Source organism: Cordyceps militaris, assembly GCF_000225605.1.
Source record: "Cordyceps militaris CM01 unplaced genomic scaffold CCM_S00003, whole genome shotgun sequence".
NCBI lineage: Eukaryota > Fungi > Ascomycota > Sordariomycetes > Hypocreales > Cordycipitaceae > Cordyceps > Cordyceps militaris.
This window is the reverse complement of record NW_006271971.1, coordinates 537,937-564,718: the sequence shown is the minus strand read 5'-3', so window position 1 is coordinate 564,718 and position 26,782 is coordinate 537,937. Positions and strand designations below refer to the sequence as shown.

At 54.5% G+C, this 26,782-nt stretch overlaps 18 protein-coding genes across 18 annotated transcripts; 13 read left to right on the top strand and 5 right to left on the bottom strand.

The window, feature by feature from the left end:
• Positions 1 to 53: 53 nt before the first annotated feature.
• CCM_03782 (uncharacterized protein) lies at positions 54 to 836 on the top strand (the record flags this gene model as incomplete). The annotated part of the gene is made up of 2 exons (XM_006668930.1): positions 54 to 513; positions 601 to 836. The coding sequence occupies 2 exons, from the start codon at positions 54 to 56 to the stop codon at positions 834 to 836; spliced, it is 696 nt and encodes a 231-aa protein (XP_006668993.1).
• Positions 837 to 1,211: 375 nt separating this feature from the next.
• CCM_03781 (RNA polymerase II Elongator subunit) lies at positions 1,212 to 3,753 on the bottom strand (the record flags this gene model as incomplete). The annotated part of the gene is made up of 2 exons (XM_006668929.1): positions 1,212 to 3,554; positions 3,622 to 3,753. 2 exons carry the CDS (start codon positions 3,751 to 3,753, stop codon positions 1,212 to 1,214), a joined length of 2,475 nt encoding a protein of 824 aa, XP_006668992.1.
• A 269-nt stretch (positions 3,754 to 4,022) lies between these two features.
• Positions 4,023 to 4,666, top strand: CCM_03780 (ubiquitin-related modifier 1; the record flags this gene model as incomplete). The annotated part of the gene is made up of 3 exons (XM_006668928.1): positions 4,023 to 4,066; positions 4,183 to 4,347; positions 4,549 to 4,666. 3 exons carry the CDS (start codon positions 4,023 to 4,025, stop codon positions 4,664 to 4,666), a joined length of 327 nt encoding a protein of 108 aa, XP_006668991.1.
• Positions 4,667 to 5,878: 1,212 nt separating this feature from the next.
• On the top strand, positions 5,879 to 6,085 carry CCM_03779 (uncharacterized protein; the record flags this gene model as incomplete). The annotated part of the gene is made up of 1 exon (XM_006668927.1): positions 5,879 to 6,085. The coding sequence occupies one exon, from the start codon at positions 5,879 to 5,881 to the stop codon at positions 6,083 to 6,085; it is 207 nt and encodes a 68-aa protein (XP_006668990.1).
• Positions 6,086 to 7,744: 1,659 nt separating this feature from the next.
• CCM_03778 (uncharacterized protein) lies at positions 7,745 to 7,927 on the top strand (the record flags this gene model as incomplete). Its single annotated transcript, XM_006668926.1, has 1 exon — positions 7,745 to 7,927. One exon carries the CDS (start codon positions 7,745 to 7,747, stop codon positions 7,925 to 7,927), a length of 183 nt encoding a protein of 60 aa, XP_006668989.1.
• A 100-nt stretch (positions 7,928 to 8,027) lies between these two features.
• CCM_03777 (zinc finger protein OZF) lies at positions 8,028 to 9,452 on the bottom strand (the record flags this gene model as incomplete). The annotated part of the gene is made up of 1 exon (XM_006668925.1): positions 8,028 to 9,452. One exon carries the CDS (start codon positions 9,450 to 9,452, stop codon positions 8,028 to 8,030), a length of 1,425 nt encoding a protein of 474 aa, XP_006668988.1.
• A 451-nt stretch (positions 9,453 to 9,903) lies between these two features.
• On the bottom strand, positions 9,904 to 10,503 carry CCM_03776 (uncharacterized protein; the record flags this gene model as incomplete). The annotated part of the gene is made up of 2 exons (XM_006668924.1): positions 9,904 to 10,275; positions 10,450 to 10,503. The coding sequence occupies 2 exons, from the start codon at positions 10,501 to 10,503 to the stop codon at positions 9,904 to 9,906; spliced, it is 426 nt and encodes a 141-aa protein (XP_006668987.1).
• A 1,289-nt stretch (positions 10,504 to 11,792) lies between these two features.
• Positions 11,793 to 14,388, top strand: CCM_03775 (uncharacterized protein; the record flags this gene model as incomplete). The annotated part of the gene is made up of 5 exons (XM_006668923.1): positions 11,793 to 11,902; positions 12,247 to 12,646; positions 12,867 to 12,899; positions 13,463 to 13,822; positions 14,368 to 14,388. 5 exons carry the CDS (start codon positions 11,793 to 11,795, stop codon positions 14,386 to 14,388), a joined length of 924 nt encoding a protein of 307 aa, XP_006668986.1.
• A 326-nt stretch (positions 14,389 to 14,714) lies between these two features.
• CCM_03774 (uncharacterized protein) lies at positions 14,715 to 15,791 on the top strand (the record flags this gene model as incomplete). The annotated part of the gene is made up of 3 exons (XM_006668922.1): positions 14,715 to 14,886; positions 15,000 to 15,331; positions 15,384 to 15,791. The coding sequence occupies 3 exons, from the start codon at positions 14,715 to 14,717 to the stop codon at positions 15,789 to 15,791; spliced, it is 912 nt and encodes a 303-aa protein (XP_006668985.1).
• Positions 15,792 to 17,113: 1,322 nt separating this feature from the next.
• On the top strand, positions 17,114 to 17,302 carry CCM_03773 (uncharacterized protein; the record flags this gene model as incomplete). Its single annotated transcript, XM_006668921.1, has 1 exon — positions 17,114 to 17,302. The coding sequence occupies one exon, from the start codon at positions 17,114 to 17,116 to the stop codon at positions 17,300 to 17,302; it is 189 nt and encodes a 62-aa protein (XP_006668984.1).
• Positions 17,303 to 17,390: 88 nt separating this feature from the next.
• CCM_03772 (uncharacterized protein) lies at positions 17,391 to 17,876 on the top strand (the record flags this gene model as incomplete). The annotated part of the gene is made up of 1 exon (XM_006668920.1): positions 17,391 to 17,876. One exon carries the CDS (start codon positions 17,391 to 17,393, stop codon positions 17,874 to 17,876), a length of 486 nt encoding a protein of 161 aa, XP_006668983.1.
• A 1,029-nt stretch (positions 17,877 to 18,905) lies between these two features.
• On the bottom strand, positions 18,906 to 19,582 carry CCM_03771 (uncharacterized protein; the record flags this gene model as incomplete). The annotated part of the gene is made up of 2 exons (XM_006668919.1): positions 18,906 to 19,054; positions 19,567 to 19,582. The coding sequence occupies 2 exons, from the start codon at positions 19,580 to 19,582 to the stop codon at positions 18,906 to 18,908; spliced, it is 165 nt and encodes a 54-aa protein (XP_006668982.1).
• Positions 19,583 to 20,063: 481 nt separating this feature from the next.
• Positions 20,064 to 20,460, top strand: CCM_03770 (uncharacterized protein; the record flags this gene model as incomplete). The annotated part of the gene is made up of 2 exons (XM_006668918.1): positions 20,064 to 20,224; positions 20,289 to 20,460. 2 exons carry the CDS (start codon positions 20,064 to 20,066, stop codon positions 20,458 to 20,460), a joined length of 333 nt encoding a protein of 110 aa, XP_006668981.1.
• A 49-nt stretch (positions 20,461 to 20,509) lies between these two features.
• Positions 20,510 to 20,710, top strand: CCM_03769 (uncharacterized protein; the record flags this gene model as incomplete). The annotated part of the gene is made up of 1 exon (XM_006668917.1): positions 20,510 to 20,710. The coding sequence occupies one exon, from the start codon at positions 20,510 to 20,512 to the stop codon at positions 20,708 to 20,710; it is 201 nt and encodes a 66-aa protein (XP_006668980.1).
• A 790-nt stretch (positions 20,711 to 21,500) lies between these two features.
• On the top strand, positions 21,501 to 21,739 carry CCM_03768 (uncharacterized protein; the record flags this gene model as incomplete). The annotated part of the gene is made up of 2 exons (XM_006668916.1): positions 21,501 to 21,539; positions 21,566 to 21,739. The coding sequence occupies 2 exons, from the start codon at positions 21,501 to 21,503 to the stop codon at positions 21,737 to 21,739; spliced, it is 213 nt and encodes a 70-aa protein (XP_006668979.1).
• Positions 21,740 to 21,741: 2 nt separating this feature from the next.
• Positions 21,742 to 22,137, top strand: CCM_03767 (uncharacterized protein; the record flags this gene model as incomplete). The annotated part of the gene is made up of 1 exon (XM_006668915.1): positions 21,742 to 22,137. The coding sequence occupies one exon, from the start codon at positions 21,742 to 21,744 to the stop codon at positions 22,135 to 22,137; it is 396 nt and encodes a 131-aa protein (XP_006668978.1).
• Positions 22,138 to 22,456: 319 nt separating this feature from the next.
• On the bottom strand, positions 22,457 to 22,836 carry CCM_03766 (uncharacterized protein; the record flags this gene model as incomplete). The annotated part of the gene is made up of 2 exons (XM_006668914.1): positions 22,457 to 22,600; positions 22,729 to 22,836. 2 exons carry the CDS (start codon positions 22,834 to 22,836, stop codon positions 22,457 to 22,459), a joined length of 252 nt encoding a protein of 83 aa, XP_006668977.1.
• A 90-nt stretch (positions 22,837 to 22,926) lies between these two features.
• CCM_03765 (uncharacterized protein) lies at positions 22,927 to 23,686 on the top strand (the record flags this gene model as incomplete). The annotated part of the gene is made up of 2 exons (XM_006668913.1): positions 22,927 to 23,194; positions 23,511 to 23,686. 2 exons carry the CDS (start codon positions 22,927 to 22,929, stop codon positions 23,684 to 23,686), a joined length of 444 nt encoding a protein of 147 aa, XP_006668976.1.
• Between the last annotated feature and the right edge of the window lie 3,096 nt (positions 23,687 to 26,782).

The following is a 26,782-nucleotide window of genomic DNA, read 5'->3' as shown; positions in this document are numbered from 1 at the left end:
AACCAACAACATTAAATAAACAGCACCGATATATGCCCTCGATGACGGCCAGGATGACTTGTCAAAACCCAGTTGGCGGCGCTAGCATGACGGTCGCGACCCCTGGCGGCGCTACAGTGGAGAGTGAGTCGATGGTCCCTTTTTCATCTTGTTCCCGTCGACTCCGAAGCGACACCATCAACCAAGCAAGCCCTCTTTCTGCCTCCGCCAAGCAAGCGAAAACCACACCAACCCCCGACGACCTTTTCCACAATCGCTCCCTCCCAACACGAAACTCTCTCCTACATACCTCGACAAAGCCAGCACTATCAACCCCCAACGGCTCGACAATCGGCTCCTCCCCCTCCATCCACGCACAAAGTGCCCTCTTCGGCAAACTCCAGCAGCACGCAACCCCAACCGCAGCCATGTCGACCTTTTCCCAGTTCACAAAGTGGCTGCGCAAGAAGCAGATTCAGATTGAAGTCACCTTTGCCGTGTACATGTTTACGCCCTGGGAAAAGTTTGCCTTTTGTACGTCCTTGCCGACCCGATCACTGGTGGTTTGAAAACCTCATGTCCGACCTTGGCTAATATTAATACCCCCCCCCGCCGCCGCAGACTCCATCGTCTTTCTTCTCTTCAGCCTCACCTTTATTGCCGCCGTCCTCTACCTCCCCCACCACATCACCGTGCTCGCCGGCCGCGTCTGGTACTACATCAACGGCGAGAGCATCGACGTGGCCGCCTCGGCCCGCGAGGCTGTCCGCGAGGTCCTCGCCTCGGGCGTGCTGGATGCGACGATGCCCATCGTCACCGCCGCCGAAACCACCCCGCTCGTCAAGGCGGAGCTGTAGAGGGCGCAAGCCCGCCGGTCGAGATGCGCAGAATCGAAACAGGGCTGTGACCAAAAATACAAGGGAGAGAGAGGGTACGGAACGGGCAATCGACGCACCGACGGCCATAAACGCAGACGAATTATAGTGCGTGCGGAACGGGACATGTACAACACGGGAAAAGACTTGGGCAGGGCAAGTTGGCATCCATGTGAGGTGACAAACTCGCTTTGGTATGGCGTTGTTACATGGGTGTAGGGATGACCAACATTGTACATTATGCATAACTAAACATACTCTCACCAAACGAGACCTTAATGATAATAATACGTATACACTTTCACACAATGGGCCTTGCGATATTCGTGCATTTTCATTCATCATCATATATACTTTTCATACGCCTTGCAGAAAGCCATCCGTAAATGCATACACACGCAGCGAAGCGTCCTCCCCTGCCACCGCCAGCTCCGCGCCGGCCCCAGTCCGCGCCGGCCGCCACGCCAGCTGCATCACCGTCTTGGGGAGGTGCACCTCGGCTGGCATCTCCCGCTCCTGCGTCTCCGCGCCGTCCAGCGACACCGCGCACACGCCCACGCGTCCGCTCTCCGTGCCAAACGCCAGCACGTAGCCGGCTCGCTCCCCCGCCGCCGCCGGCCGCGGCAAAAAGTCCACCGCCGTGACCGGCACGCCAACCGACAGCGCAGCCGCCTGCGTAAACGCCAGCAGCGCGCCGCCCTCGGCGTCGTCGACCTGCCCGCGCCAGATGCGAATCTGCTTATCCCGTCCCGCGGTAGCAAACAGCCGCGGGCGGCCGTCGGTGAGCGGCGCCCAGGCGCAGTCGAGGATCATGCGGGCGTGGCCTTTTGGGTTCGCCTGCAGCAGCGCATACGGCGCGTCGTCGTCGTCTGGCTCCGCGCGGCGTTGAAACACGGCCCACTGGCGGTCGCGCCCGACGCTCAGCAGAAACGCGTCGTCTGGGGCGAAGCGCAGCCGGGTCGCCGTCAGCGTGTGCGCGGCGAGCGGCGGCCGCAGCTCGGTCCACCGCCGCGTCTCAAAGAGCCGCAGCACGGCGTGGTTGAGGGAGCTGGCGCGGCACGCGCTCGCCACGAGCCGCCCGTCGTGGCTGGCCGCCAGGCACGACAGCTCGTACCCGTGGCCGTAGAGCTTCTCCGTTTCGGGCCAGAGCGTGGCGCGCGAGAGCGCGTCTTCGAGCGGCGGGCGGTCCGTGTCGTCGGCGGCGGCGGGCTGGCCCTCGTCGTCGTCATCGTCGACGACCTTGTTGGAGAGCCCGAGGACCGGCATGTTGGCGGCGTCGGGCATGGCGGCCGCGTCCTCGGCGCTGCCGATGCCGCCGAGACGGTGCAGCAGACCGGCGACGGCGCGCGGCTCGCTGAAGACGCGCATGAGCTTCTCGTCGGCGCCCGAGACGAACTGCGTCGCGCTGATGGCGTCGATGCAGTTGAGGTCGTAGCCGTGAATCTGCGGCCGCGCCATCTCGTGCCACGTGTTTTGCCCGCCGCCCGACGCGGTCCACTGCGCGTGCAGCCGCGTCGTCTGGTCCAGGCTGGTCGAGAGCAGGTACGCGCCGTCCCGGGCCCAGGCCACGCCCGTGACGGCCTTGGTGTGGCCCGACACGCCCAGGCACGGCCGCCACGTGTCGCGGGCGTCGTCGTACGCCCACCGCCGCCAGCTGCCCGTGCGACCGAGACACGCCACGGAACGGCCGTCGGGCGCCCACAGGCCCGTCCAGAAGCCGCCGGTGCTGCCCGTCGCCGTCGTCGCGCCCTTTTCGCGCGAGATGGCGCCGAGCCGCACCGTGCTCACCCAGATGCCCGACGTCGCGTCCGCCTCCCAGATGGCGAGCGAGTTGTCCGCCGACGCCGAGAGCAGGCGCAGCGCACCGCCGCCGCTGGGTGCGTCGGCGCGGTGCCACCGGGCGCTGTAGATCCAGTCCTCGTGGCCGAGGAGCAGCGCCTCGAAGCGGACGGAGAAGTGCTTGCCGGCGGCTGTGATTCGGTGCGCCTTGTTCGCGGGCGAGTTACCGGGCAGGTGGTGTGCGCTGTCGTCATCGGCGGCAGCCGTCGGCGCAGTGGGCGGCACCTCCTCCTGGCCTTGGTGGAAGCGCCAGATGCGCACGTACTTGTCCTGGCTGGCCGAGGCGAGCAGCACGTCGGCGCCCGGCTTGCTGCTCTCGCGCGCAAAGCTCAATGACCGGATCCAGCCTTCGTGGCCGCGCAGGGTAGCCTGTACGTGAAACTGGACAGCGTCCGCGCCGGGCTCAACCGCGGTGGTGAGGATCTGGATGCTGTCCTTGGTGCCGGCGGCGGCTAGCGCAAGCGCGTCGCCGCCGTCGCCGAGCCAGCTCAGCGACAGCGACAGCGGGAAGAACTTGGGCGTCGTCTTGATGCTCTGAAGCAGCGTCAGCACGTCGGCGGCAAAGCGCCAGATGTGAATCGAGGCGTCAGCGGCGCCGGTGGCCACGAGCCATTGTGCTGGTTGGCTGCCGAGGCGGATCGCCGTGATGCAGTTGATGGCGCCGGCGTGGTCGTGCGCCGTGTGAAGCTGCTCAAATTTCGCTTGATCGAGCGCGGATTTCCACACAATCAGAGACTTGTCGTTGGCACCGCTGATGAGATAGCTCGCCTCGTCGCCCTCCTCCTCTGGTAGAAACGTCACAGCCTTGACGACATCGCCATGCCCCCGCAACAGTCCTGAAATTCCCCGTTGCGTATCATCCTAAAAGGCCATACATTAGCATTTCATTTCCTCACTTGGATAGAAAAATGGTCATGAGATCTTGTACCTTAGGCACCCAGAGGGCAATGTTGGTGTCTGCGCCAAAAGCCAGCAGGCCGCCCCGGCTCCAGTCCGCCACCGCGGTTTGCCTGTTGGCGCCGGCAGACAGATACTCTATTGAGACGTCTTGGCTGCCCATGTTCGCAGCAATTACCGGGCTCGGCTGTTGGTGTGAGTCTGAAAATTGTGTCCACCTCGTACGCTGATTGGCTGCAGCTTGCCAAGTGCCAGATGCAGTTCTTTTTGGTGATGACCTATGATTAGTCATCGGTTCATTGGCCGTAGCCGTTTGCTGCCCAACGTCACTCAAATTACTCAAATACTAACACAAATCTTAATTTCCATCGAATTCAAGCAATATAACCAGATTTCTACCATTCAGCAAATTTTAGAGAGACGCCTGTCAAAATGGCGGCTTCCACGGAGCAAATCTCATTGGCGGTCGAGTTTTCGTACGTTTACCCAGGTTGAGATGGAGCTGCGACTCCTGCATGGTGCTACCGCTGGCATCGAATCGTGCGAGCTCGAAGCGAGCTGCAGCAGAACACTCCAGCTGACTCGAAAATAGTGGCGGGCTTGAGATGCTTTTCTCAGACCAGAGACTCCATTCGCTCTCTCTGCCCGCGCGGGACAAGGATGGGAAGCCCACCACCATTGCCTTCCTGATCGAGCATCTCTGCCAAAACGTCATGAACGACACCAGAAAAGAGCTCTTTGTGCTAGAAGACCACCTGTACGTCTCAGATACGCCCGTCTGCCCACACTACCGGAACCCCGCAAAGGCGAGGCGGTAAAAGAATTCCATATCCCGTCCCTCCTGCCCCCTGCTGGTCATCGCAGTAGTCTTGTTCCCTCCACTACTCACTGCTGAAGCTCTTTCTCTTTTTTTTATTTTGCGAAACGGTTTTCTAACACGACTCCGCCGCCGATCTAGACGCCCAGGCATCTTGGTCCTCGTCAACGATGCAGACTGGGAGCTCGAGGGCGAGGAGGCGTACGAGCTAAAGAGTGGCGACAACATCCTGTTTGTCTCGACTCTCCATGGTGGATAAAAAAAGAGGGTGCATGTTTATCCTCCAACAGCCAGCCACCTTGCACGTACGAGAAGTAAGCTTTCTGCGCTCCAACAGCGACATGGGACGGCCCACGATTGGATGGCCTCACCAACATGGGATGGCTGTTGTCTCGAATCGACACAAGGGAAACAAGTGCGAGTGGCTTGAATGTCACCATGTCTCAGATCCCTCCACAGCCCATCAGCGAGCCAGCTCAGCTGTACCGGGCATGGCACACGAGGAGAAAAAAAAAAGGAGCTGACCAACGGAGAAATAGCGCCACAGACCTCGCAGCTACCCAGTATTCCATCCTCGTTGGCTAGTTTCGTTGGCAGGCTTCCCCCGCATATCTCCCTTGCTGGGCCACGACGACGCGAGGCCGCAAAAAAGAAGAAGAGGAAGAAACAAGGTCGTTGGGTTTCACCCACTGGAATGCAGAATAGCTCACCACGTGCAGTTGCAGCAAAAATAGACAAAAAAAAGGAGCGCTCCATATTCTTCCATCTTGCTTTTTGTGTGTTTTACCAGAGCCCTTCGTTGGGCGTGCATTTAGTACCCATTGTCGGTCGCTCTCGCTGTCCGGCAGTCTCGATATCCGCCAAGACGTCTCAAGAGGACGATTGTCGAGCCTGGTTGCGGGGGATAATTGGCCAGCACAGAGACTCTTCTTGTCTCAACCATTCGGGAATCGTCCTCTTGAGCGGCATAATCTCGCCCGGCATAAAACGACGGCAAGCTAAATCCGTTTCGCGGTGACAAAGCCCGACTCCTCCCAAGAAAGGCAACTGCTGTGTTGCGCAAATCGGTACTTCTATTTTGAAGACTAGTTACACCTTTCCCGCCTGCCTGTTTTATCAGCTGGCGGTTGGTGATACCCTCCCCCTCCCGCTGTGGTTGGTTAGTCACCGCAAACCCGACAGCTTGGCACATTTGCCTCCCCCTCCTCGCGTGTGACGCAGACTCAGCTCCATTGAACAAGAGACAAGTTCGGGGGTGGTGGGGGGGGGGGGGCTTCACTTTTCTTGGTTCTCACGATCCTACTACGCTGCTGGCACGGCAGAGAACGCATAGCTAGGTGTCAGATCGGGGTCGGTCGGCAGACACGGCGGGCGGACGATGGCCGGCCAAGCTTTTCTTTCCCCTCCCCTTTCAGCAAAAAAGCAACTTTTCTTTCTTGGTATCTTATGTACTCGGGGGGCGTCCTATACAATGCAAGGCTTGTTCGATGCTGTGTGGGAAGAAACATGTCTCGATCCGACAAAGTCAGACAACATGAACCACTTGTGTCTGTTGCCATTGGACCGAACCAGCAGTGCGCATTTCCAATGTATCATGCTTTTTGTCTTGCGCTCTGCCGAATGGCGAGGTTCGTCGGCCATGGAAACGCAGCATTGGGCCCGAGACTCTTGGGGATAGATAGTCTTTCATCGTGCATTTGTTTGCTTGCGAGGTCGATGTGGCGTTGGGGCTGAACGCTTTGGGGGGGGGGCGGTACTTGATATGTAACCGTCATTGCTCCGTCTATCTCTTCTTATTTGATATTGTCTATATGCAAGTCCCGGCCAGCGGCGTGTGCAACACTCGCAACCCCGGCCAACACGCGCCGAGTGGCCATCCAAAGCTCGCTTAAAAACGCACAACTGTCCGTCTTGCACAAGTAGCAACTTGCATGTAGCTATTTTCCTTGCTTCTTCTACTACTAAATTCCGCTCTCTTCGGGGTCCGCGACGGCATCCTCTTTTTTCTTTCTACGTTTCCAAGCCAAGAAAAAGACTTTTTGCTTTTTTGCCCCCCCCCCCTCACTCCTTACTTTCTTTTCCCTCGGCCGCGTGTTTCGTCCAACCCCCCCCCCCCCTCCTTTCCCGGCCGCGTCCCCTCCCGCTTGTGGACGGATTAGGACTGGATGGTTGTTCGTAACCTCTTTTCGGACAGGACATTCGACGCAAGGGAGGTGTTGGTGGTGGTGGCGTCCGCTGAACTCTGGCCAGTCAAAACCATCCCGCCCTTCCCGTCATAGTACCTCGGGACAGGAGGCGTGCGCATCAGGGACTTGTTTTTTCTTCTTTTAGTTTTCCTTTTTGCCACTAGCACCTGGATTCGAGTATGTGCGGCTACAAGTCGTCCCATGTAGGGTTTCCTCTTATATTCTTGCTTGTCCATGGAACTAGGGGTCAGGGGGCCTCAAGACGTGTTAGTGGAGGGCGTGTAATCTGTACATCTTGGGCCACTTCTTGGGTGGCGGCGCAACCACTCGAGAGAATCATTCTCAAGGCGACTGTCAGCTATGTACAGTGTCAGTTGAGTCACTCAACCGGACTGGCATCTTCATCATGCTGTCCCAGATGCAGGTCCGATGCGACACAAGCCTTAGCAGGAAGGAATAGGCAAAACGGTGAGGGCTGGCTCTCGCTCTACTTTCTTATTTTGCGACGTGTATTAAGTTACACGGCATGGGGCCGGGCTATGCCATAGACATGCGAGATAAATTGATAACTGACCAAAAAGTAAAAAAAGAACGAGGCGAAGAGCTGCACCAGGCAGGCAGTCCATAACCCCCTCCTCGAGCTGACCCCGCTACCACTCCTAGAACAGCTCGGGACAGTCACTGCCACCGGATATTTGAGGCATGTCCTCGGAGAAAGCATGACACCGTGTGTCGAACATCACACATTTCACTTGGGCAAAGTTGATCGATTGAGAGATATGTGTTGTAGATTTTCGGTTTTGTACTACTTCCTCGGAGTGCGAACACTGTCTCGCAAGTGCTGTATAACCTCTCTGGGAAACGTGTTGGCCAGAGACGCACTCCCCGCAATGGAACCCTTTCGACCTTTGGTATATATAGAAAAGCCAGGCAAAAAAGTGATATATGGTAAAAGATAAGATATGCCGAAATGCTGAACGAGTACAGTCAACTCAGTAGAGTCAACAACAAGCAGCTATGAAAAAGAGGCGGCGCAGTACAATAGTGATAGTTCAGACAGCCAAACGAAACAATAAAGCCATTAGTAAAGACAGAATACCCCCCCAACTTTTCCTTGGGATCGTGTTGCTGCCGTTGCAACGCTCCACGCGATGCAAGTCACAGACACGCCTCGTGTGCCGCCTCAAATCGCCAATTTTTTCAAGTCCAGATCCAAAATCAAATCGCATCCAAGAGCAAAAGCGCCAAACAAGAAACTTTCCCAAGACTCTGGGCGGGATCTGACTGTTGACAGAGTAAATCGTCCCCGCCAGGTCAGCCATGCGCAGTCATAAGTATATTCGTTCACGTCGTGTCAGCTCCAACCGCTAGAGTCGACTTTTGCACCCGAGCGCTGTTTCGAGTTGTTTTTCGTAATCATAATAGTTTTGTCCTTTAGTACAGGCGGTCGGTGAAACTCATGTGGCTGTGGTCCTCCTCGTAGAGGACGTCGGGCTGGTCAAACATGGCGTACTCGGGGTTGTGCGTTCTGGGAATGCTGGCCATGCCAGGGGTGGTGGTCTGGCTCGACAGGTCGTAGGCAGATAGGCTGTGGTGCCGGGGAATTTGGGGCAAAGGCAGCTGGGGAACCGGGCAAGAGAGACTTTGAGATCGGGGCGGACCCTTGGGCTTGCGCGCCGCCACGGTGCGTGCCTTGCCGCGGCCCTTGACACCCTTGTTGCTGTTCTTATAGTGCTCGTTGAAGTACTCAAAGAGCTCCTGGTGCTCCTCGGGAATATCGCCCTCGGCAGCAAGCTTGACGAACAGGGCAATCAGCCTCTGAATGGTCTCCTTGTGGAAGTTGTTCTGGTGCGTCTTCATGTTGCCCAGCTGGGAGAAGGTCTTGTTGCAGTCATCGAGCTTGCAAACGTATGGCTTCATGCCCTTGTGAGTCTCCTCGTGGGAGCGGACGTTGCCACGTTGAGCAAAAGTCTTGCCACAGATGCGGCAGCAGAAGGGCTTCTCGCCAGTGTGGCGGCGCATGTGTGTCTTGAGGTTACCTCGCTGGGAGAAGGTAAGACCACAGTTTTCCTTGGTGCAGACGTAGGGTTTGGCACCGGTGTGAGTGCGGCGGTGGATGTCGAGATGAGTCTTCTGAACAAAGCTCTTGTGGCAGCTAGGACCATCGCAAACCCACTTCTTCTTGGGCTTGCTCTCAGCTGGGGCGGCGATACTTGACGGAGACGAGGGCTCTGTGTGGTCAGCGCGGGGAGTGTGAGCAGGTGTAGGGCCCTGGGAGGCCTCGACCTTGGCCTCAGACTTCTTTCTCTGGATAGCCTTCATGAGCTCATCGACATCAGTGTCAAAGTTGACTCGGTCAACGGGGTTGAGGGTCTCGTTGTAGGTAATCGTTTTGGCGGAGGCGGTAGGGTGCGAAGAAACAGAAGAACGGCTGACAGAGCCCCGAGACTCGCTGCGAGTAGAAGGAGAAGGAGCCTGCATCTCGTGGAGAGACTTGGAGTCGCGCTGGAAAATCATGCGGCCCTGGTCAACCTGGGGTAGCTGGCGCTCCTGGTAGTCATTGCGAAAGGGCGAGGCAACAGGCGAAGTGGGCGACGGGCTGTGGTAAGGCACATATTGGAAAGTCGCGGGACCCTGGTATTGAGGGGTGGTAAAGGTGGGAGGCGTTGGTTGCGGGTTGTAAGCCGGGCCAACAACATATTGGGGAGCCATGTGCCGTTGAGGCTGCTGCATCTGAGGAGGGCCACGGGAGTCGTAGGGAAGGAAGCCCTGGCCGTCCATCATGTTGAAGTCGTTGGGGATGTTCTGCGGCCAGCGTCCCCAGTTGGGGTGGGCGGCGGGTTGAGCAGTGAGAGCCATTGTGTGCGATGTATTGATTCTGCTCATGGGAGCAGGGAGCGACGGTGGTATACAGGAGAAGCCGAGAGGCAAAGCAAGCAGGATGCAGAAGAGTGGTATATGATGCTCTCAAGTATGCAAATGTTGGCGATGTATGCAAGTGCTTGTTGCTATGATGCGAAAACGATGAAGCAAGGAAGGGGCAATGAAGAAAGGCGGAGGGAATGAGGGTATATATGTTCGAGATGTTTTGTAGAGGCGGACGGGGGGTCTTGACGTGGTGGATGAGGGGGTTAAGTATCCGGCGAGGCTGCAGAGCAAGCATTCAGGTGTAGAGTTAGACAAGAGAGGTCCAGAGTGGTGTAAGTTTTAGGACAGGGAGTGGACCGGGATTCTGGGTCGGAGATCTTGGCTCAGAGGAGGCCTGCATTAGACCAGAGGCAAGCAGTGGCTTTTTTCTCGCCCACCGGGGTCAGGTCCCATCGCGGCTGGCAGGCTTGAGATGTACCCATAATGGGCGTCTTTGTTGAGGTGGTATCTGAGGCGAGAGAGGGTTCCAGGGCGTGTGGTGTGTGAGGCTGGTGTGGGAGGTGAGAGTGAGAGGTGTGTGAGGAGCGCCGGGCCGGGGGGGGGAGGGGTGGCAAGGGAACGGATGAGGGCGGAGTATGAATAGCAAGAGACCAGAGGAGAGGGCACGGACGGCGTATTGCTTCAGAGGTTCAGAGATGGACCAGGGGTGGTGGGTAAGAAGGTGGGACGAGTTGCGATCGAGGTCGCCGGCCAAGCCAGGCTGGCTAGTACCAGTAGTTAACTCGTTATTCGTAGACAGGTCAAGGTGGGCGAGCTGAGCGGGTGAGATGCGGGCTAATGCTTTTGGTGTGTAGACAAAAAGGTACAGAAGAGTCGGATAATGACCAACAAGTCCGCCGCTACCAGTACGCTACCGGTACTGGCTACTCGATATGTAGTTAGTTAGCTTGCTCTTGAAGGGTGGAGAGGAGCGCCGAAGAGTACGTACAGGATCTTGCAGAAGCACCGCAAGGCACGGCCACCACAGACGCCGCGGAGCCATTGTACTTGACCTGTCATCTACTGACAACTACCAGTACCGTACGGAGTACCCAGTGCCATGAAAGCGCCATGGCCTGAAGAGAGCTGGGGGGGTTCGGCGCAACTAAGGCAGAGTACTTCTTGAGACGGGCGCCGGCATCGATGGAGCAAGACAATTCGTCCCATTTTGGTGGCAGAAGCCAAGCACGACGCTACCTGTGGAGGAGGCAGCCACCAAAACCAGGCGTTTTGCGGCATCTTCTGGACAGCCAGTGGCCAGAAGGGTCCAAGGGAGGAAGTTCGTGGCTGGGGGTGGGTGGGCGGTGCTCCGTCGACGCGGATGCGAGGCGGATGGGGGGAATAGGCCAGACTGCCGGGACAATTGGATCCGGCGGGCAAAAGATTTGAACACAGACGCCGAGTAGACGTTGGAAAGCCTCCCGGCTATATAACGCAGCCACGAAATAAGTGGTTTGGGCGGGCCGGGCTTGGGAGCTCTCCCTCATCCATCATAATCTCTCGGAGTCGTCGAGCGCCATGGAACGACGATACGAGGTGGAAATGACTTAATGCGAACATCGAGGAGCGACGGCCACGAGGTAAGAGATGGGATTGGGTCATGATTTTGCGCCGTTCGAATGGGTAGCTCTTTGGATATTGCCAGACCAGCTGAGCGTTGTGGACGATGAACATGGTGGCGACTGGTGAGCAAAGTGATTAGCGGCCGAGGCACGGCGATACCAGAGGGAGTCTCAGACGAAAAAGAGCCAGGGCCGACGGAGAGTCCAATGAAAGGACGAGGGAGGGTCGATGGGAGGCACAAGGTGTGTGTGCGCAGCAGCAGTCGTGGTGTTGTACGTTGTACGGATTCTCGCAAGAGGGGGAAGGACGAGCGAGGTTAAAGCGGCGAGGCGTCATGGTAGCAGCACAGGGATCTATGTGGGGCCCTTTATTTTTGGCAGGGGCAAGAGGGTGTGTGTGTGGTGGGACCGACAATTCGGGCCAGATAAAAGATGAAAAGCTGCTGATGGAATTATCGCTGAGTAATAATTCGTACTGATGAGATAAACACGGATACAGTCCATCGGATCAGAGAACAAGAGACGACTATCCGTAGTATTGCCATTGTTGGCGCCATGGCTGCGGTTGCTGAGGGCACACCGAACGGCTTGTGCTAGCCGAGGTCTGCCGAGCACACTCTGAATATCAACATGGCAGCAATAACACGGCGCTCGGTGACGTGACCTGGGACTTGGCTGTGAATGGACAGGCTGTGCGGAGGACCTTGCCTGTATCTGCTATGTATTATCAATGTCATTTATCATCATCAAGGCGCAAGCCCATCCAAGCTACCAGGGACAGCTGAGCTGCCCACCGGGCCACAGTGGCGGCGGGCTGGCCAGCTCCCTGCCGAGGCACCTGTAGCCCGTTACCTGTAGCGGGCTGCTTTTCAGCACGCTGGACGACACTGGAGCTGCAAACTGTACAAATTACAAGGCCTGTCGTTGCGAGGACATGACCGCCTTACTGCGAGACGCTGTACCCACAGTACCCCGTCCACCTGCCTCTTCGCCCTGCAGCTGCCTGCATGCGCTGTATTCGTATGACTGGGTTCGTTACCACGACGGCCCGGCGGCTTCCCTCCCTAGCCCACCTGCCTAGCCCAGGTACCTCACCTTCCCCTTTGTTATCCACACATTCCCAAGTACCCCATCCCGTCCATTAGCCTCAATCCTTAATCCTTCCGTCCCATCATCCATCACAGGCTCACCTGCACCATCACCATCTGCGGCCGCACTGCATTCGCTGCAGCAACTTGCAACTTGCTAAACGCATCGTCTGTGCCCGTCTGCCAGGCGCGAGCATTCCGCATCTCATCACTACCCCATACCTGTTCAAGGACAAAAAGAACTCGCTTGTCTTCAGTCCACCTCACTGCTCGCTTTCTCGCTTTCGCCAGCAAACGGCACAAGCCACACTGCCTCTATCCAATGTTGGGCCAATTGCCACCGCCCGCTGCCATTAACTATTTATCCGCAGCTGAATCTGGAGACTCTCTTGTACCCGTCGTCTCCTGGGGCCCCTCCAGCTCCAAAGAGCTGTCACATTTTCGCAAAAAAGAATCCCACCTGCAGGGCCTAACTACGTCCGAGCCCATGAATCAGGTCCGTAGCCCCGTCCGATCTGGCCGCCGTCTCTTGATTGCTGACACCCACTTCCGACAGATATTGTTATTACTCTCATTATTATTACAATATTATCTGTACCGTGTTCCGAGTCCCTCCCGCTCCGCAACGCCAGCCTCAACATGCACCTAGATGGTGCACTGCACCGTGCATCCGTGGAGACCGAAACAAGGTCTCTTGCCCTGCTTCAGCTTTACAGGAGAGACTAACTATCAATTATATTCACCCCGTGGTACGGAGCAGTGCAACGTGCCTACGAATACTACTGATAACTTTTTTTTTCGAAGCTCGTCATCGTTGGCCAAGCTCCGCCACGCCCCCCTCGGCTTGAATCTACCACTTGGACCCTCCACCATATTCATTTTCAATAATAAGTTGTGACGAATAATTCAAGAGCTTCGTTGTGGACGTTGCCCGTTGCTGCTAACGTTAGTACCGGCCACTTTCCACCGTTTTCCTGGTCTGGTGGTGTGCTCTGCCGTTTCTTTACCCGCGCCAACACGAGCTAGAACAACACGACGCTGTCCCGCATCTTGCCAGCACATCGCTCCGGATGCCGCATACGCACTCATGCGCTCTGCTTGTATCCGTACTAGCACCAAGCTCACAACTAGCATCGCCGCAGGACACCACACGGCACTGTGCTCTACACGTCTGCGAATGCTGTAATCTCGAATTGTACCCCCATGACTCCGCTACTAGGTTGTCTGTCGTAAGACTCTCTCTAGGCTCCGCCGTCAAGCAGCTCAGTTGCCCGACGAACGATGCGGCTGGTGATGCGCTTCGCGTTACAAGTGCCATCAATGGGGTACAGAGTTGCCCATTTTCGGCGAACCCCCAGGAAATGCATGGTGCATTTCCTGGCCAATAGCGAGCTACGGCATCCAAACAGTCGGGACGGGATCGGCGTCCCAACTGATCACCCGCTTCTGCCTGCTTGCAAAGCTCATTGCCCTGTTGGGCTTAGGCTTCTTCTCTCACACTCAGCCACCACTTCAGGGAGAGTTTTGGCTGCTGCTTATTAAAGTGGCTCTTATGCAGCCATCTGTTGCTCCCTGCAGTGGTAGCCGCGCCATCCAAGACGGCATATCCCTTGTGCCCCTCACAATACCAAGTCTCTGGATACTGTGGTCAGCAATTCGCGCGATTGGCCGGGTGGCTTGCACCGATTGATGGTCACCACCAGCTGTCTATTCACTCATCACCTCAGCGCTGTTGCTCCCCAACCCCAGTGTACTGATTTATGGTTCTCTGCATCAAAAGCCCTCGTCAGCTTTGCTCTTCCTCGGTGCCCGCTAACTAATTGCAAGAATCCCTTCAGAATCACTTCAGAATCACTTCAAAATAACCAGCGGGTTTTCGAAATGATGCCACGTCGAAGCTGCCCCAAAAGTTCTACCACTCATCGCCGTACTTGCGCGCCCACTGTAGCCGCAAAAGCTACATGTCTGCCACACTTTCAGAACCAGGATGTGGCATGCCCCCAGATCTTGACAATTGACTTTTTATGCAAACGGCCGCTGCCGTGCCGTGGGGCACCGCCTCACGGCTGGTGAAGAGCTACTAATAAATTAGCCCGAGCCCATGGGCCTACAGTGCCTATGGCGCGGAATCGCTGCTTTCCGTTCAGTAGAGGTAACTGCTGCCAGCGATTCCGATCGCTCTCCAGGGCAGTGCGAATCGCGCAGTGCTGATTGCAGTTGCACGTCATTCGTAGCTAGGTCAAAAGCCACATGCAGCACATTTCATCCAAGTTCACTAGAAGGGTAAAAGGGCCTGCAAAGGTTGGATGGTGATGGCCAAATGGTTGTCGAGAAAGGTGCACGAGGAAATTGAGCAGCATCAACATTCAACCCTCGTATGACGGCAACCATCGTTCGATCAATCTTCGAACTCGGGTTGTTGTTCGCATCTACACCGTTACATGCCCCAAAGTCTAAATGACGGGCTTTCCCGCTGACTTGCAAGGCGGACAAGCAGGCCGGACTTGCCATGGCCCATTGACCAAGCTTACGAGAAGTATCATTTTGCGAGAAGCTTTATCGACATGATCCTATGTATTAGTGACAATATGACTCGCTACTTGCAGCAGCAACCAGAACAATCTCCACGTCATTTGCCGCTCACCGGACAGCTGCAGTGTCGCACTCGCAACAACGCCCTCGCTTTCAATAAGATGGCAACAAAGATTAACAATGGCGTCGTCATCTCTTCTTGCGGTATGCCAATCCATGCCTAGAAAAGACGGGCTAATAAAGACACAGCTAGCCACGCAACCACCAAAACAAGCCAACGCCGGATCAAGATGTCAGGTACAAAATAATCAAAATAGATGACAGAATCTACCCGCTACCTGGCAGGCGGATACGGGAGCAGCGTAACGTCGCTGTTAGTCGATCGTGGAGGAGCAGCGACATCAGTGTGCGAAATTCCTCGGACGCCAGCCCAGGCGACAAGAGTCTCAGCCTCCTCCACTGCTCGTTGGTGGTTGCAGGCGCCACAAGCACACTTCCGAGCCCTTCAGAAGCCCTGAAATTGTGGCTTGCAGCGGCGTCCCCAGAGCTTGGGAATTTACTATTACAGCTGGCTCAGCTCTGTCGCCCTGGCAAGGAACACACAGACTCCAATTGGGCAGGATTGTGGTGTCCACCACGGCCCGGAGATGTATTTCGAGAGTACCACACACCTGTCAAATGCTACCTGTGATGATTAGTAGCTATATGGCTTGCTCAAAACACCAGCTGTGGTCAAACACATCTGGAGACGTCAATTTCCCCGGGACAACGAAAAGTCCTCCAGAGGGCCCTTTGACAGTGTACTCGAATGCGCAAGTGCTCAAGAGAATGAGAATAGCGCTGCCCCGCAACCTGGTGCTGCTAGCTTCCGGCTTTCAAGCCAATTGGCGGTTACGCACCTCGCGACAGAATGTGATCTGTCGCCTACATTGCACCGAGAACGTGGGTGGGTGGCTGCTCAGTGCCATACTGCATTGGTGGCCACCTTCTACTCAACAAAGGCGCAATTGCTAACTACGAAGAGTTATCACTGCCTAGCAGCGCAACGCTTGGCATTCTATTCCAAATACCGCCAAATGCTCACTCATTACACGGCAGTGCTGCGTTAGGTTTGCAGCGCTGTTGGACACCACATAATTACGGAGTACTTGTCGATGAGCTGAATGGCTTGATCTTGGCTGCCGCCAGTTATGTACTGACAGGCCCGAATTAGCTACGCGCTAATCACATGACTCAGACAGAACATGGCATCATTGAGGTGCTAATCATTTGTTACCCGTACCAAGGAGAATTTTTTGGTCGCTCAATGATTCTAGTTCCGTTCTGCCGTTGGGCTAAACTTGAATGACCAAGACAAGCCGCCCCGTGCGACAAAAATAGGCAGGACCTTGGCCGGGGCGTAACGACAAAAAGAACACGAATGCGTCAGCCCCCGGATGTCAAGGTTGCACCTCCTGGTGTGATTAATTTATTGGCAATCATCTTCAAACAATATACGTGACAGCAGCCCCAGCATGATATCAACTGTGGCAGGTATACTACGGATTGGGACCAGCGAGCCTACCAGCAACCCGGCACCTGGTGTCGTGGCCCTCCATGCTCATGTTGACACGCCCAGTCGTGCGAAGACGAGATAGATTAAAAATTCAGTCATGTGGGCATGTGCGAAGTTGCTGGGTCCCGGGGAGAGGATGCCCCAGTATCCGGTTCGGTGGGAGCCGAGTCCATGACGAGCCAATGCACGACGACCTTTGCAGCCATTGTGGCCCTCCTGCAAGTACCCTGCCTGGTGCCTGGGTCCATGACGGCAAACGGCGGGTGGAGAGCATCATCTGTACACCTTCTGACGAGCTTTTACAACCAAGCGACGTATTGTGCGGCGAGACATCGGCATCCAAGGACTGTTCTGCAACTGGACCAAACTGGGACCGCTTCAGGGTCCAGCATCAGGAACACGGAGAGATGTGCCCGTCGCAATTCGCAATGGCAAAGGTGCAGCCGGCAGGAAACGGCTCCAAAAAGGCAATGCTGACAGCGGTCTAATAAGACACTGACTAGTGAACCTTGGCGATTGAGAGTCCCCCCAGACTCTCTGGTCCGTCACCCACGCAGCAGAAATATCCGCTGCATGTGCATGCGATATGTGATGAACGGATATGACCCCGGCGACGGATATGTACGCGACAGGGCAGCTTGTCATTTGATACTTTGCCGTAAGGATAATCTGGTACTCATGGCAGCCACAGTGGTGGAAAGCCACAATGAAGATCCCCGAAAAAACAGAGGAAAACAGTTTTCAGAGTCATGGTGGGACGAATCCTGCACGCTGCAAGCCTTGGACGCCTCTAGCGATCGATGACAGTGACTTGATCCTTGGGGGGCAATGATCAGCTGTCTAAAGCGATTGGGAGGCACGCAATACGCGGAAACGATGGGGCGGCTTTATAATTTACCACCAGCCGCGCAGACAGCACGACTGAGCAGCTTGGGCAGCTTGGGCAGCTTGGTTGCCGTGTGCCAAAAAACCATCAGCGAGGACTTGAGAAAGAGAGAGATCACAATTCGCATCAGAACTCCCCTGTCTAGCGCGGGCGATGGACCAGCCGGCGGCTTAGACTAACTGATTAGCACGGCGACTAACAATCGGTGTGGTTGCGTGGGGCCTGCCCATCATCTCAAAAGAGACTGGAGAAGCAGAAAAATTCATGATGAATGATGTGAAGGGGCCGCTCGAAGGAGGGATTCTCCCGAAGCACAGGACAACAGCCCTGGACACCACTATGACTGGAGCCCACCGAGGCTCAGCTAGAAAACGCCTGCATCTTTGCGCCATTGTCCGGAACCAGACAAGCGGAACACAAACACAAGACCCTTCCCTTGGGTGGGAAAGAGGGGAGTGGCTGGCGCTTCATGCAACCTCTGCTGTGGGATTTGCTACTAGCCAGGCATGTGCAGCGAGAAAAGAAAGTCCGCAGGCTGTATCTCGCAAACCCGAGTTGGTGGAATTATGGCTTGGGATCCGCATGCACGGCTTCGCAACCCGTCATGCTGCCGATGCACGTCTGTACGCGCAGTGCACATCAGTCAGTATACACTTCTATTTTGGCTCCGCAACCCTCGTCCTCCTTCTCACAACCACAGCCAAAGATGACGAGGCGAGCCAGAAGAGTGACAGATCAACGAGCCCCCAGTAACCAGGTACTTGGTCCGCCAAGTTTGGGGAATCGGGGACCCTTTTTTCTGTTATGCACCCACTCGCTGCGTTGCAACATTGGTCATGTTTTCTCAACTGATAGCCACACGTCATATGCAGCCTTTCTTGCCTCAATACCAGGGTCAGAATATGACAATCCTTGGGAAAAAATCCTCAGCTCGGCGTTGGACCATGATAATAGCTCGTATTCAAGCGAGAAAAGGTCATTGGGAACGGCAGATGTCGCACAAGCTAGCTTCGACAGTGTCTACTAATAAACAGTTACCAGTATACTGTCTGTCGATGCTCCGATGTACCCGTTTTCTCCAGCGGGTACGGGCATGTAAGACTGACGCTTGATTGTGCAACACTACTCCGTACACGCGATCGAAACGTGGAGTGCACGTTACCAAGATGACGGTGCAAGCAAAAATGGAAGAAAAGGACAAAGGAACTATTCAGATGATTCAGATACCTGGGACAGCTTCGAACTACTACAAAGGCAATCGAGGGGGGGGGGGGGCGTGGACAAAAAAGCCGAGAGACCCACGATTCGCGACAGGGAATGCCCTGGTAGCGAGCGAGAGGGAGCGAACAAGTGTTGGAAGGTTCTACAGAGACGGGTAAAAAAACGGGCTTTCCCGAAGTGAAAGACGCGAAAAAAAGGTGCAATCTTGTTTTGAGATTGAAAAGTCTGACTTGTGTCTTAATATTGACTATTGTGCAAGACAGTGCCTGGGCAAGTGGGGTGCCAGACGTGTATCAAACTCATACGCTACGATATATCGTTTGGTCATAGGATTGCGACAGAAAAGGTAGGTGAGAAGGAGAGAAGAAGAGAGACTCGCCAACTATGAGATTGGAAATACTCCCTTTTTGGACAAAGGATGAGACCAGTCATTTGCAGTAGTCTACATTTCTCACACTAACGTCGAGAGAACAAGGCAAGGCGAACTACCACGGGTTGTTTGCGATTGCTAGTTATAGGGCCATGCACGAAACAGCCGTTGTGTCTATCATTTTCGTCCGTCTATGTTGCTTCATTTCTGAGCATCGCCCAGTACGTCTCCCTTTTTTTTGTTCCAGACCCTTTTTCAGATGCAGCAGGAAAGCGGACACACGGACGATGCGGGGCGGCGGGACTCAGGTACGGGACGTGAGAAGAGGGAAAAAAGAAAACTGGTCATGATGATATCTTGACGATGGATTTCGTATGTAGTCTTACTAGAAGAAAAGAAACTTTTTGCCCTCCCGTCGTTGTTACGGCCGAGTCCGGTTTTGTTGTGGGGGGGGGCAGAGTCGAGCGGGGTTTTTTTTTCCTTTTACAAGGTGTGTGCCGCTTTATCATACACACCCATTTTCGGGGACTTTTTTTGGGGGGGGGGGAGAGCTTTGTTTTCTTTTTGTTGTTCCCCCGCGTTCATGTGCGTCTGTGTGTCAAGGGACAGCTGTACATCCACCCGCCTCGATATCAAGGTACGGCGGATACCTCGTATGTACGCGGTGCAGTATTTTTTCTAGCTGCATACATAGTTATCATGAGAAACTGGTTCCTGGAGGTGTCAGCGTCCCCCCGCGGTGGGACTTTTTCTGCCTGCAGGAACACGGACGTTTAAAAGTAAGCTCAGGAATATATGCACCCTTGGGGATGGATACATTGAACCGACACGTTACTTTTTTACCTCGCGTACAGTGCCGGTTTGTCATGGTGAGTTTTTGTCATGGGTTTTTTTTTTCCTAATTCCCCGCCGGGGAAGAGGAGAACGGCAAGATGTTCTAGTTCCTCAAAAGCGTGGGAAATAAAAAACTGAAACTTCTAGTTCCTCGAAAGCGTGGGAAATAAAAAACTGAAACACCGTTTCAAAGGGAGAAGAAGAAAAGGGTAAAGGAAAAAAAAACAGCAAGCCGAGAAGGGCTCGCTAATCGACGAGTTTTGCCGTGGAAAACAATGGGCGTAGAATGGTACCCTACGATGGACAAAGGAACCCTCCCTTGCCTCGTTTCCGAAAAGCCGGAAAGGGATGGGTAGGTCGAGTCAGTGTTTTGAGTAGATGGAGCAGAAATGGGGTGCCCAACAAGTCTTGGGTCGTTTTTGACAAGACCATTGTTGATATGGTAGGTACCTGAAGACGGACCAGTCGGGGGCAAGCCGGCATTTCCTGATAGTATTAGAGGAGGGGATCACAGGATGATGCAGGGCAAAAAAAAAAAAAACCGTAGCGTGTGTGTGTGTGCGTTATCCCTTGCCTGCCCTGCCCGCACCGAACCGCAATCCCGGCTGATCATTGTCCGGGACGGACGGACGGACGGGTCGGCGGCGCGGGACGGGGCTCAAAAACTGGAGAGAGGGTGTGTGGTAAGGGCAAATCATCAGTCCAGCAACCACGTTTCCCATCGTTCCTCTTGTTTCTAGCCGAACCTTGTACCTGGAAGCATGGGAGATCCGCCCGTCGAGGGAGACCAACAAAAAACTCGAACGACGTGTCGAAAAAAAAACCACCAACCGGGGAAGCCATCATCAACAGGTCGCTTGCCAAGCTCTGTTTTTCTGGAGCCTGGTCTCTGCCTTGGCCTCTTTTCAGTAGGTGGGGCGATTTGGCCAAAGACAAAGTTACAGCTCGCTGACCAAGAATCATGTTCCATCTTGGTCAGTCAAGAAAGAAGCGAATCAACAAGCCGCAGGCCTTTGCTTGGCGTCGTCGTCTAAGACAACTCCGACTTCTCAATTTCAGGAACACCAGGGGTCCTTCCTACAGCGGGGACCTCGCCCAGACGGGCGTATCGTACTGGGTGGTCCGGTGGCGGGGGGCGTGGCTGCGGGCGTTCGACGTGTAAATTTTCTCTCAAACGGTTTCCATATTGCTCAGTGTTATTAGTGACAGACGAGATAAAAAAGGGAACCATAGAAAAAAAAATCATCACAGTTGTGGGGGAGCAGCCTGTCACTCATTAACTAGTTAGAGTACGCCACGAACCATGTACATACCTGTACTGTATCCATCCGTATTACACGCCAAAAAGGGCTGAGCAAGAGGGTGTGGTTAAATGCTTTATTAATCCTCCGAAAAGCTGGGCCCCGGCAGCGCAATAGATCACGGCTGTAAATCACGGGTTGAGGGGCCTGTCTCATACTGTCCGTTCCTGACTGCGCAGCGGAAAACTAGTTAGATCGTTCTGCAGCTGCGCCCGCTTCTTGCGAAAGCCTTTCTCTTTCGTTACACCGTCGTCGATATTGTAGTAGGGCTCCTTTTGGGTGAAACATTCTGCTAGGCGAAAAATTACCCCCAAAAGAACCGACAGCCATCAAGATATCATGTTAGTGAAGTGCACCAAAGTTGCGATGCCCGTATGGCACCTCCCGTCTCCCCGTTCGAAACCCACATCATGACGAAACTCAAGATGAAATTTTGTGCTGAAAAACGCCACTGAAAAGATGAGACGGTACACGTAATTGAAGAGATTCCCCAAACGGTCCAGGAGTTCGCACAGATGGTATCCGTTGTCTGCACTCCGTGCTCCGACTCCGTAGTTTGCAATATAATGTCATTCTGGACCATAAAAACGCCTTGTCTCACCCGGGGGAGGATCCGCGTGACAAAGGGAAAAATTGCATGTGGGCAAAACGATGCCTGTGTTGCTCGGCCCAGTTGTGGCTAATACATTGGTGAGTATGCGATAAATTGCTGCCAGGCCGGGGTCATCCAAGATCGGGCCAAGCACAATAAAGGACCTGCAATATCAAGGGTTACCCTTGCCGAGGTTACCACAGCCGAACCTCTTCGGACGCCGGATAAAGGTCTAGGAGGCATAAAAAACCCATTCGGGAGAAAGAAAGAAAGCCTCGATAAGGGCCGTATTCGATGATCATGCTCGAAATGAGATGCTGCGGTCGATGGTGTGGATCGAGCCCTGGCAGTTGTGGCAGAGGCGCCCGCAAGCCGTTCGTTCTCACCGTCTCCAGGGCGCGCCGGAACCTCCCACATTGCAGCTCGGACTCGGCCAAGGCCCACCACGGAGGATGTTCCTGTGGCTTGCGCCTATCAGGCGGTGATGCCATCTTTGACGGCCAGTCTCCAGTCTGCCCACACGGGGTCATATCTGTGACTCGAATAATTCGTACAAAGATGAAGGACGGCCGAGGTTATGCACATCGTCTTAGTATGGTCATCATTACATTGCTGCAAGAAATGAGCCCTGGTGGAACAGGTGGAACGGGGACCCTGATGACGGCAAAGACAATTGAGGCCTTGGTGGATACATAGGATCATGATGCCGGCTGTCCGTAAAATACCAGATTGGACTTGCCGCTGCGTGCACGGGACGGACAAACCCGTCGTACGAACCCTGAGACGCCGTGCCCGGGTACTTGTAGTACTAGGGGTGCCGCCGTCGGTCGGCGAGTACTGGTAAAAGGGAGACTCAGTTCACATTTGCGAATCCGAACGACATCGTCTTCACCAACCCTCACCATTCGCCATCTTAGCAATCAAGTTCTTGTCATTCATCCAACGACAACCCAATAATCCAGTAGAGTAGCAACACCAATGCTGTATCCGTTCTTGAATTTGTCTTCTGCTAGTATTATCTTGCAGTTGCAGATCGCTGGAGCCTTTGCTCGCTGGCTTGCTCGCTAACGGAAGCTGTGGCGACGCAGCGGCGCAAGGTCAAATTCGGGAAGCCCTCAAGCTCTTCAGCTGGACGGGGTGAAGAGTTGACCCTAGGATCCTATCGAGTTTCCCTGTGGAGGGAGTGGTGAGAGGTGTACAAGACGTATGTGTGAGTGGAAACCGTAGTCTTGAGTCGTTCGATGCTGTGTGGGACGCCTTATAGGCACGACACCAATTGCAACTAACCCACGCACCAAATAAAGCACCAAATAAAGCTGGCACCGTCGTCAGCGCCGAGTCTAGCCCGCGCCAACGTTTTGGTTCATCGAACCACGGGGCCAGCAATCGACTCATCGCCCGAAATGGTTGTTGATATATGTGTAACCTCCAGGGTGACGCTCTAAGCGAGGCAGAAGGCTGCGAGCTTGGCTGGTGACTGGTGCAATGGTGCCAGCCATCGAAGAAAGCTCCATCCATCAGCCTGACCAGCAACCGTTCCTAATAGTTTCACAAGCAGAGGCGTTTCTCCAATTTGTCTATACTATAGAAACCCTTTCGATAAACGAATCTGTGGTGCTGTACTGGTTAGTCAGGAGTGAAAAAGACGCCAGCCAGTTCGAGCCACCGCACGCTAACACTAGGCAACCGCTATACCTGTTTTACAACAGCATACCTGAAGATCTGCATCGTCATCCAGCCGCTGCTTGGCTATGTATGACAAAGAGGGAAGATCGCACTATATGCTCTTATTCTGGATGCGTGTTAGTACAGGAGTTACCCCCTCTCCTCACCTCATTGACGTGCCAGTTATTAGGCGCTGCGCTAACTGGCTGTGTGGCGACCGGATCGGACAGCGACTACCTGCTGTCTCATGTTGTCCAAGAAGAGGAGTATACGATTGAACGGTTGCTGGCTTTCAGACGTTTTCCGTGTGCAATTTTAACTGGGTTGACGTTGGCCTCGGATTCCAGACGAAATATCTCCGGCTTTTCTCGTCTGATCTTTCCTCCTCTCCAGGCTCCGTTTAGCGTTTCTGGGCGTTGGGCAGACGCGAAAGAAGTGGGAGCCAAAGGACGGAAATTCCAGGTGCTTATTTGGAATTATGGGGTGCAGCGTCTTACAGAAGCCTAGAGATCGGTCTGTCGAGATTAAAAAAGAGCCTCGGCTGGCGAGTGACGAGTATGTCCGCGTATCCGGCAATTGAAGATTTCAAGGGCGCACAGCTGTGGCCCTAGCTGGCAACGGCGCGTATGGGGGCAACGGATATGGCAATGTAGGTAGATGGATGCAGAATCGTAATTCCCATGTGTTGCTCATTTTTAGAGCTGCACGGACCTCTCTCGGCGGTAGTCTGTAATCATTGGCGATCGATGCTGCGACGATTGGATCAGCTGTACCAGTCTTGTTAGCCATTTGTGTAAAGATCTGCGGACTCTCAGCTTGGCAGGGCGAACAGGCCGCTGGGGGCCACATTCGCTTGACAGTGTGGCAATTGCCATATATAGGGGAATAGAGGAGCCTTGGTAGATCGGTGGCTCTACTAGTATAGTTCAACTAGTTGGGAATAAGGATGGATGCGTGGTGTTTCTTAGTTTGTTGAAGCAAAAAATTAGGCTGTGTATAGATCAGAGTCGTAGTGTTGGGTGGTGTTGAGTTGGACGCTGCCAGCTGGCAAAAATGCCAGCCAGCCGTCCGTTTGCTCTGGCCGGAGTATTCGTATTCCGCCGTCTAGGTAACTATCCCTATTCTGCAAGCTACACCCTCATTTCTCCTCAACTGAGTCATCAAATCACCATCAGTGGTTCCTCTCTCGCCGCAACCTAGCGCCAACCATCACCGTTGATCACCGTCATGCGTGCCACTGAGGATGATCGAGGCTAATAAGCAATCGTCCTTTGCATGGCGCGTCAAGGCTAAACCAAACACCACCTCCGTCAGGCCCTCGAAAAGCCCGGTCTAGTACTGCTCAACCTCGTAGTCTAGCGCCGTTCGCCTTGGTTTTATTGGTATAAGACGACTTGCCAATATACACAGTCGCGTTTCGCTTCCCATTTTGGGCCTCTCAGCGCTCAGCCTAGGACTCGTGCCGCAGTCCACGCTTGACCTCCTGATGGTGGACAACTTGGCTGTCCTACATATTGTCAACACTAACTACTACCAGTGCACACGGGCTGGCTGCCGTTCCGTTTCTCGCCTAGCCTCGACGTCAATCTTCGCTCGGACCACAATTGTGACTTTTTAGCAGTCCACCTCGCGACTTTAGCCTGCCGCTTATGCACGATCCGTCCCGCCGTCTGGTCAACGGAGTGTCTCTATTGGCGCTGCGAGAATCCTGGGACGAACCATCACCTCGTTCAACCTGCCTCGACGATGTATCGCTTCCGTCACCGGTGTCATCGCCCGATAGCCTCCTAGCCACCCTAGCAAGCTGGCAACTTGGCTTGCAGCGCCACCTTGTCAAAAATGACAGTACAGATGATTATGACAATCTTGGCTCTCGAGGGCTCATGCTTGGACCAAAACGATGGAGCCTGAATCTATCTGGCGCAAACCCACAACGCACTCTTGCAGTTTTGGGATGTCGCCCTCGGACTCCATGCAGGTGTTGCGATGCAAAACGTGCCGGGCATTGTCCGATTTCACTGCCCCGCCATCTTTGGTCATTTTTGGCAACTACGTATCCGTGAATCTAGGGACCGGCTTGATGTCAATGCCGAGACTCGATCTGTTCCAATGCTAGCTTGACCCGAACACCCCTGAGCCCTGAACATTGTTTCGATGCTCGAGCGCATGCACCATCGCAACAATAAACCTGGAACCTGCCAAGGCTGCTACTACTGTGACCAAGGCGCAATGAGGCTGATTCCAGCGTTAAATCTACATCTTATCACACACTGGTCGATTGTTACACGTCGTGCGCCGGGTTTCTCTAACGCAGCAAAGCTAAACTCATCCGCACGCGCCCGCCTCCGATGACCAACATGATCAATTACGCTGGGAAACTGCTCTCATATATGACAAACTTGCACTGCAATCAGCTCTAACAGTTCTGGGCGGAGGCTGGCGCAAAAACATCAAGTACGGCACTGGCGACGGGCCACGCCGTGGCCCTCTGCTTCCAATGCCTTTGTTGCCCGTTGCAGTATCATCAATTTAAGCCGAAGCAAACTGCGCAACAACATTTAAAGGCTTCAAGTTGCTACTACATTTATACACTTGCCATTGCATATGTATCATTGTGGCAGAGTTGGTTACGGACAAGATCCGAACATGACCTACACTCCATCAGCGTCCATAGGCCGACGATCCAGTTCGTTATAGGCCACTGCACAAGATCATCTGCAAGACTGCCCATTAAAATACAAAAAGTGTCACAAATTTCCGGATGAGCCGGCTGGAGTGAAACTTTTGCCGCTCTTGGCGGCGCTTTGGTGCCATCAGCGACGCTTCGGTTGCCTTCTGACCCTCACCTTGTCACCACAAACCCAAGGTCTCTGAGCTCCAAAAAGCAAGTGTGGCAGCGCAAACCCACGTTATGAGACTCAGCGATAGGGTTCGGAGCGGGGAAATTAGGCGTTGTTTGTGGTGCCTGACTCTCCCTGCTTAACTTGGCGAGCTTCGCCTTCATAATACGGCGCAGGAATTGGTCCATTCAACAGCCCCGTCCTCCACAACTGGTCAGAACGCACCACTCAGAGGATCAGAAGAGGAAGGGAAAATAAACTCGAATTGTCACTTGTCTAGGTAGCCTCTTCAGTGCGGCGAGGGGTCCAACTGAAGCCCACCATTCGCTCCGTCAGCGATTTTCTGCGGCTTCCGACCACATTGCCCCTCATGTCAATGTCACCCACCCACTACCCGTAATACAGGCTGCAGAGCCCTATCGCTATCAATTTTTGCCTTCAGGATCCTTCCCGAATTCGACTTGAGCCACAACTTGTGAAGCTGTCTGGCTTGGGATTAACCCCCCGCTCAACGCTGCCCTTTACGTCAAGACTGCAACCCCATAGAGCTAACCACCTCTCAGCCTCGGCAGATTCATAGGGCAGCTCCATCCTTTCGCTTGTTAGAGTGCATCCCGAAAACGCTATTGTAGGGTATCTCTCTTTCGTTATATCAGAAGTAGCTGCCGCGATTTCCGCCTGCAGTTCGTTTAGGCTAAGAGCCCTCCTCGTGAGTAAGTTGGCCATGGCGTGGCGATAGTCACTTAAACAAGGCCACCGCCTACATCAACATCGGTGCCGCGAGATAATCCCACCATACCTCCCAGATTCCGGGAAATCTTGATCCAAGCGGGAGG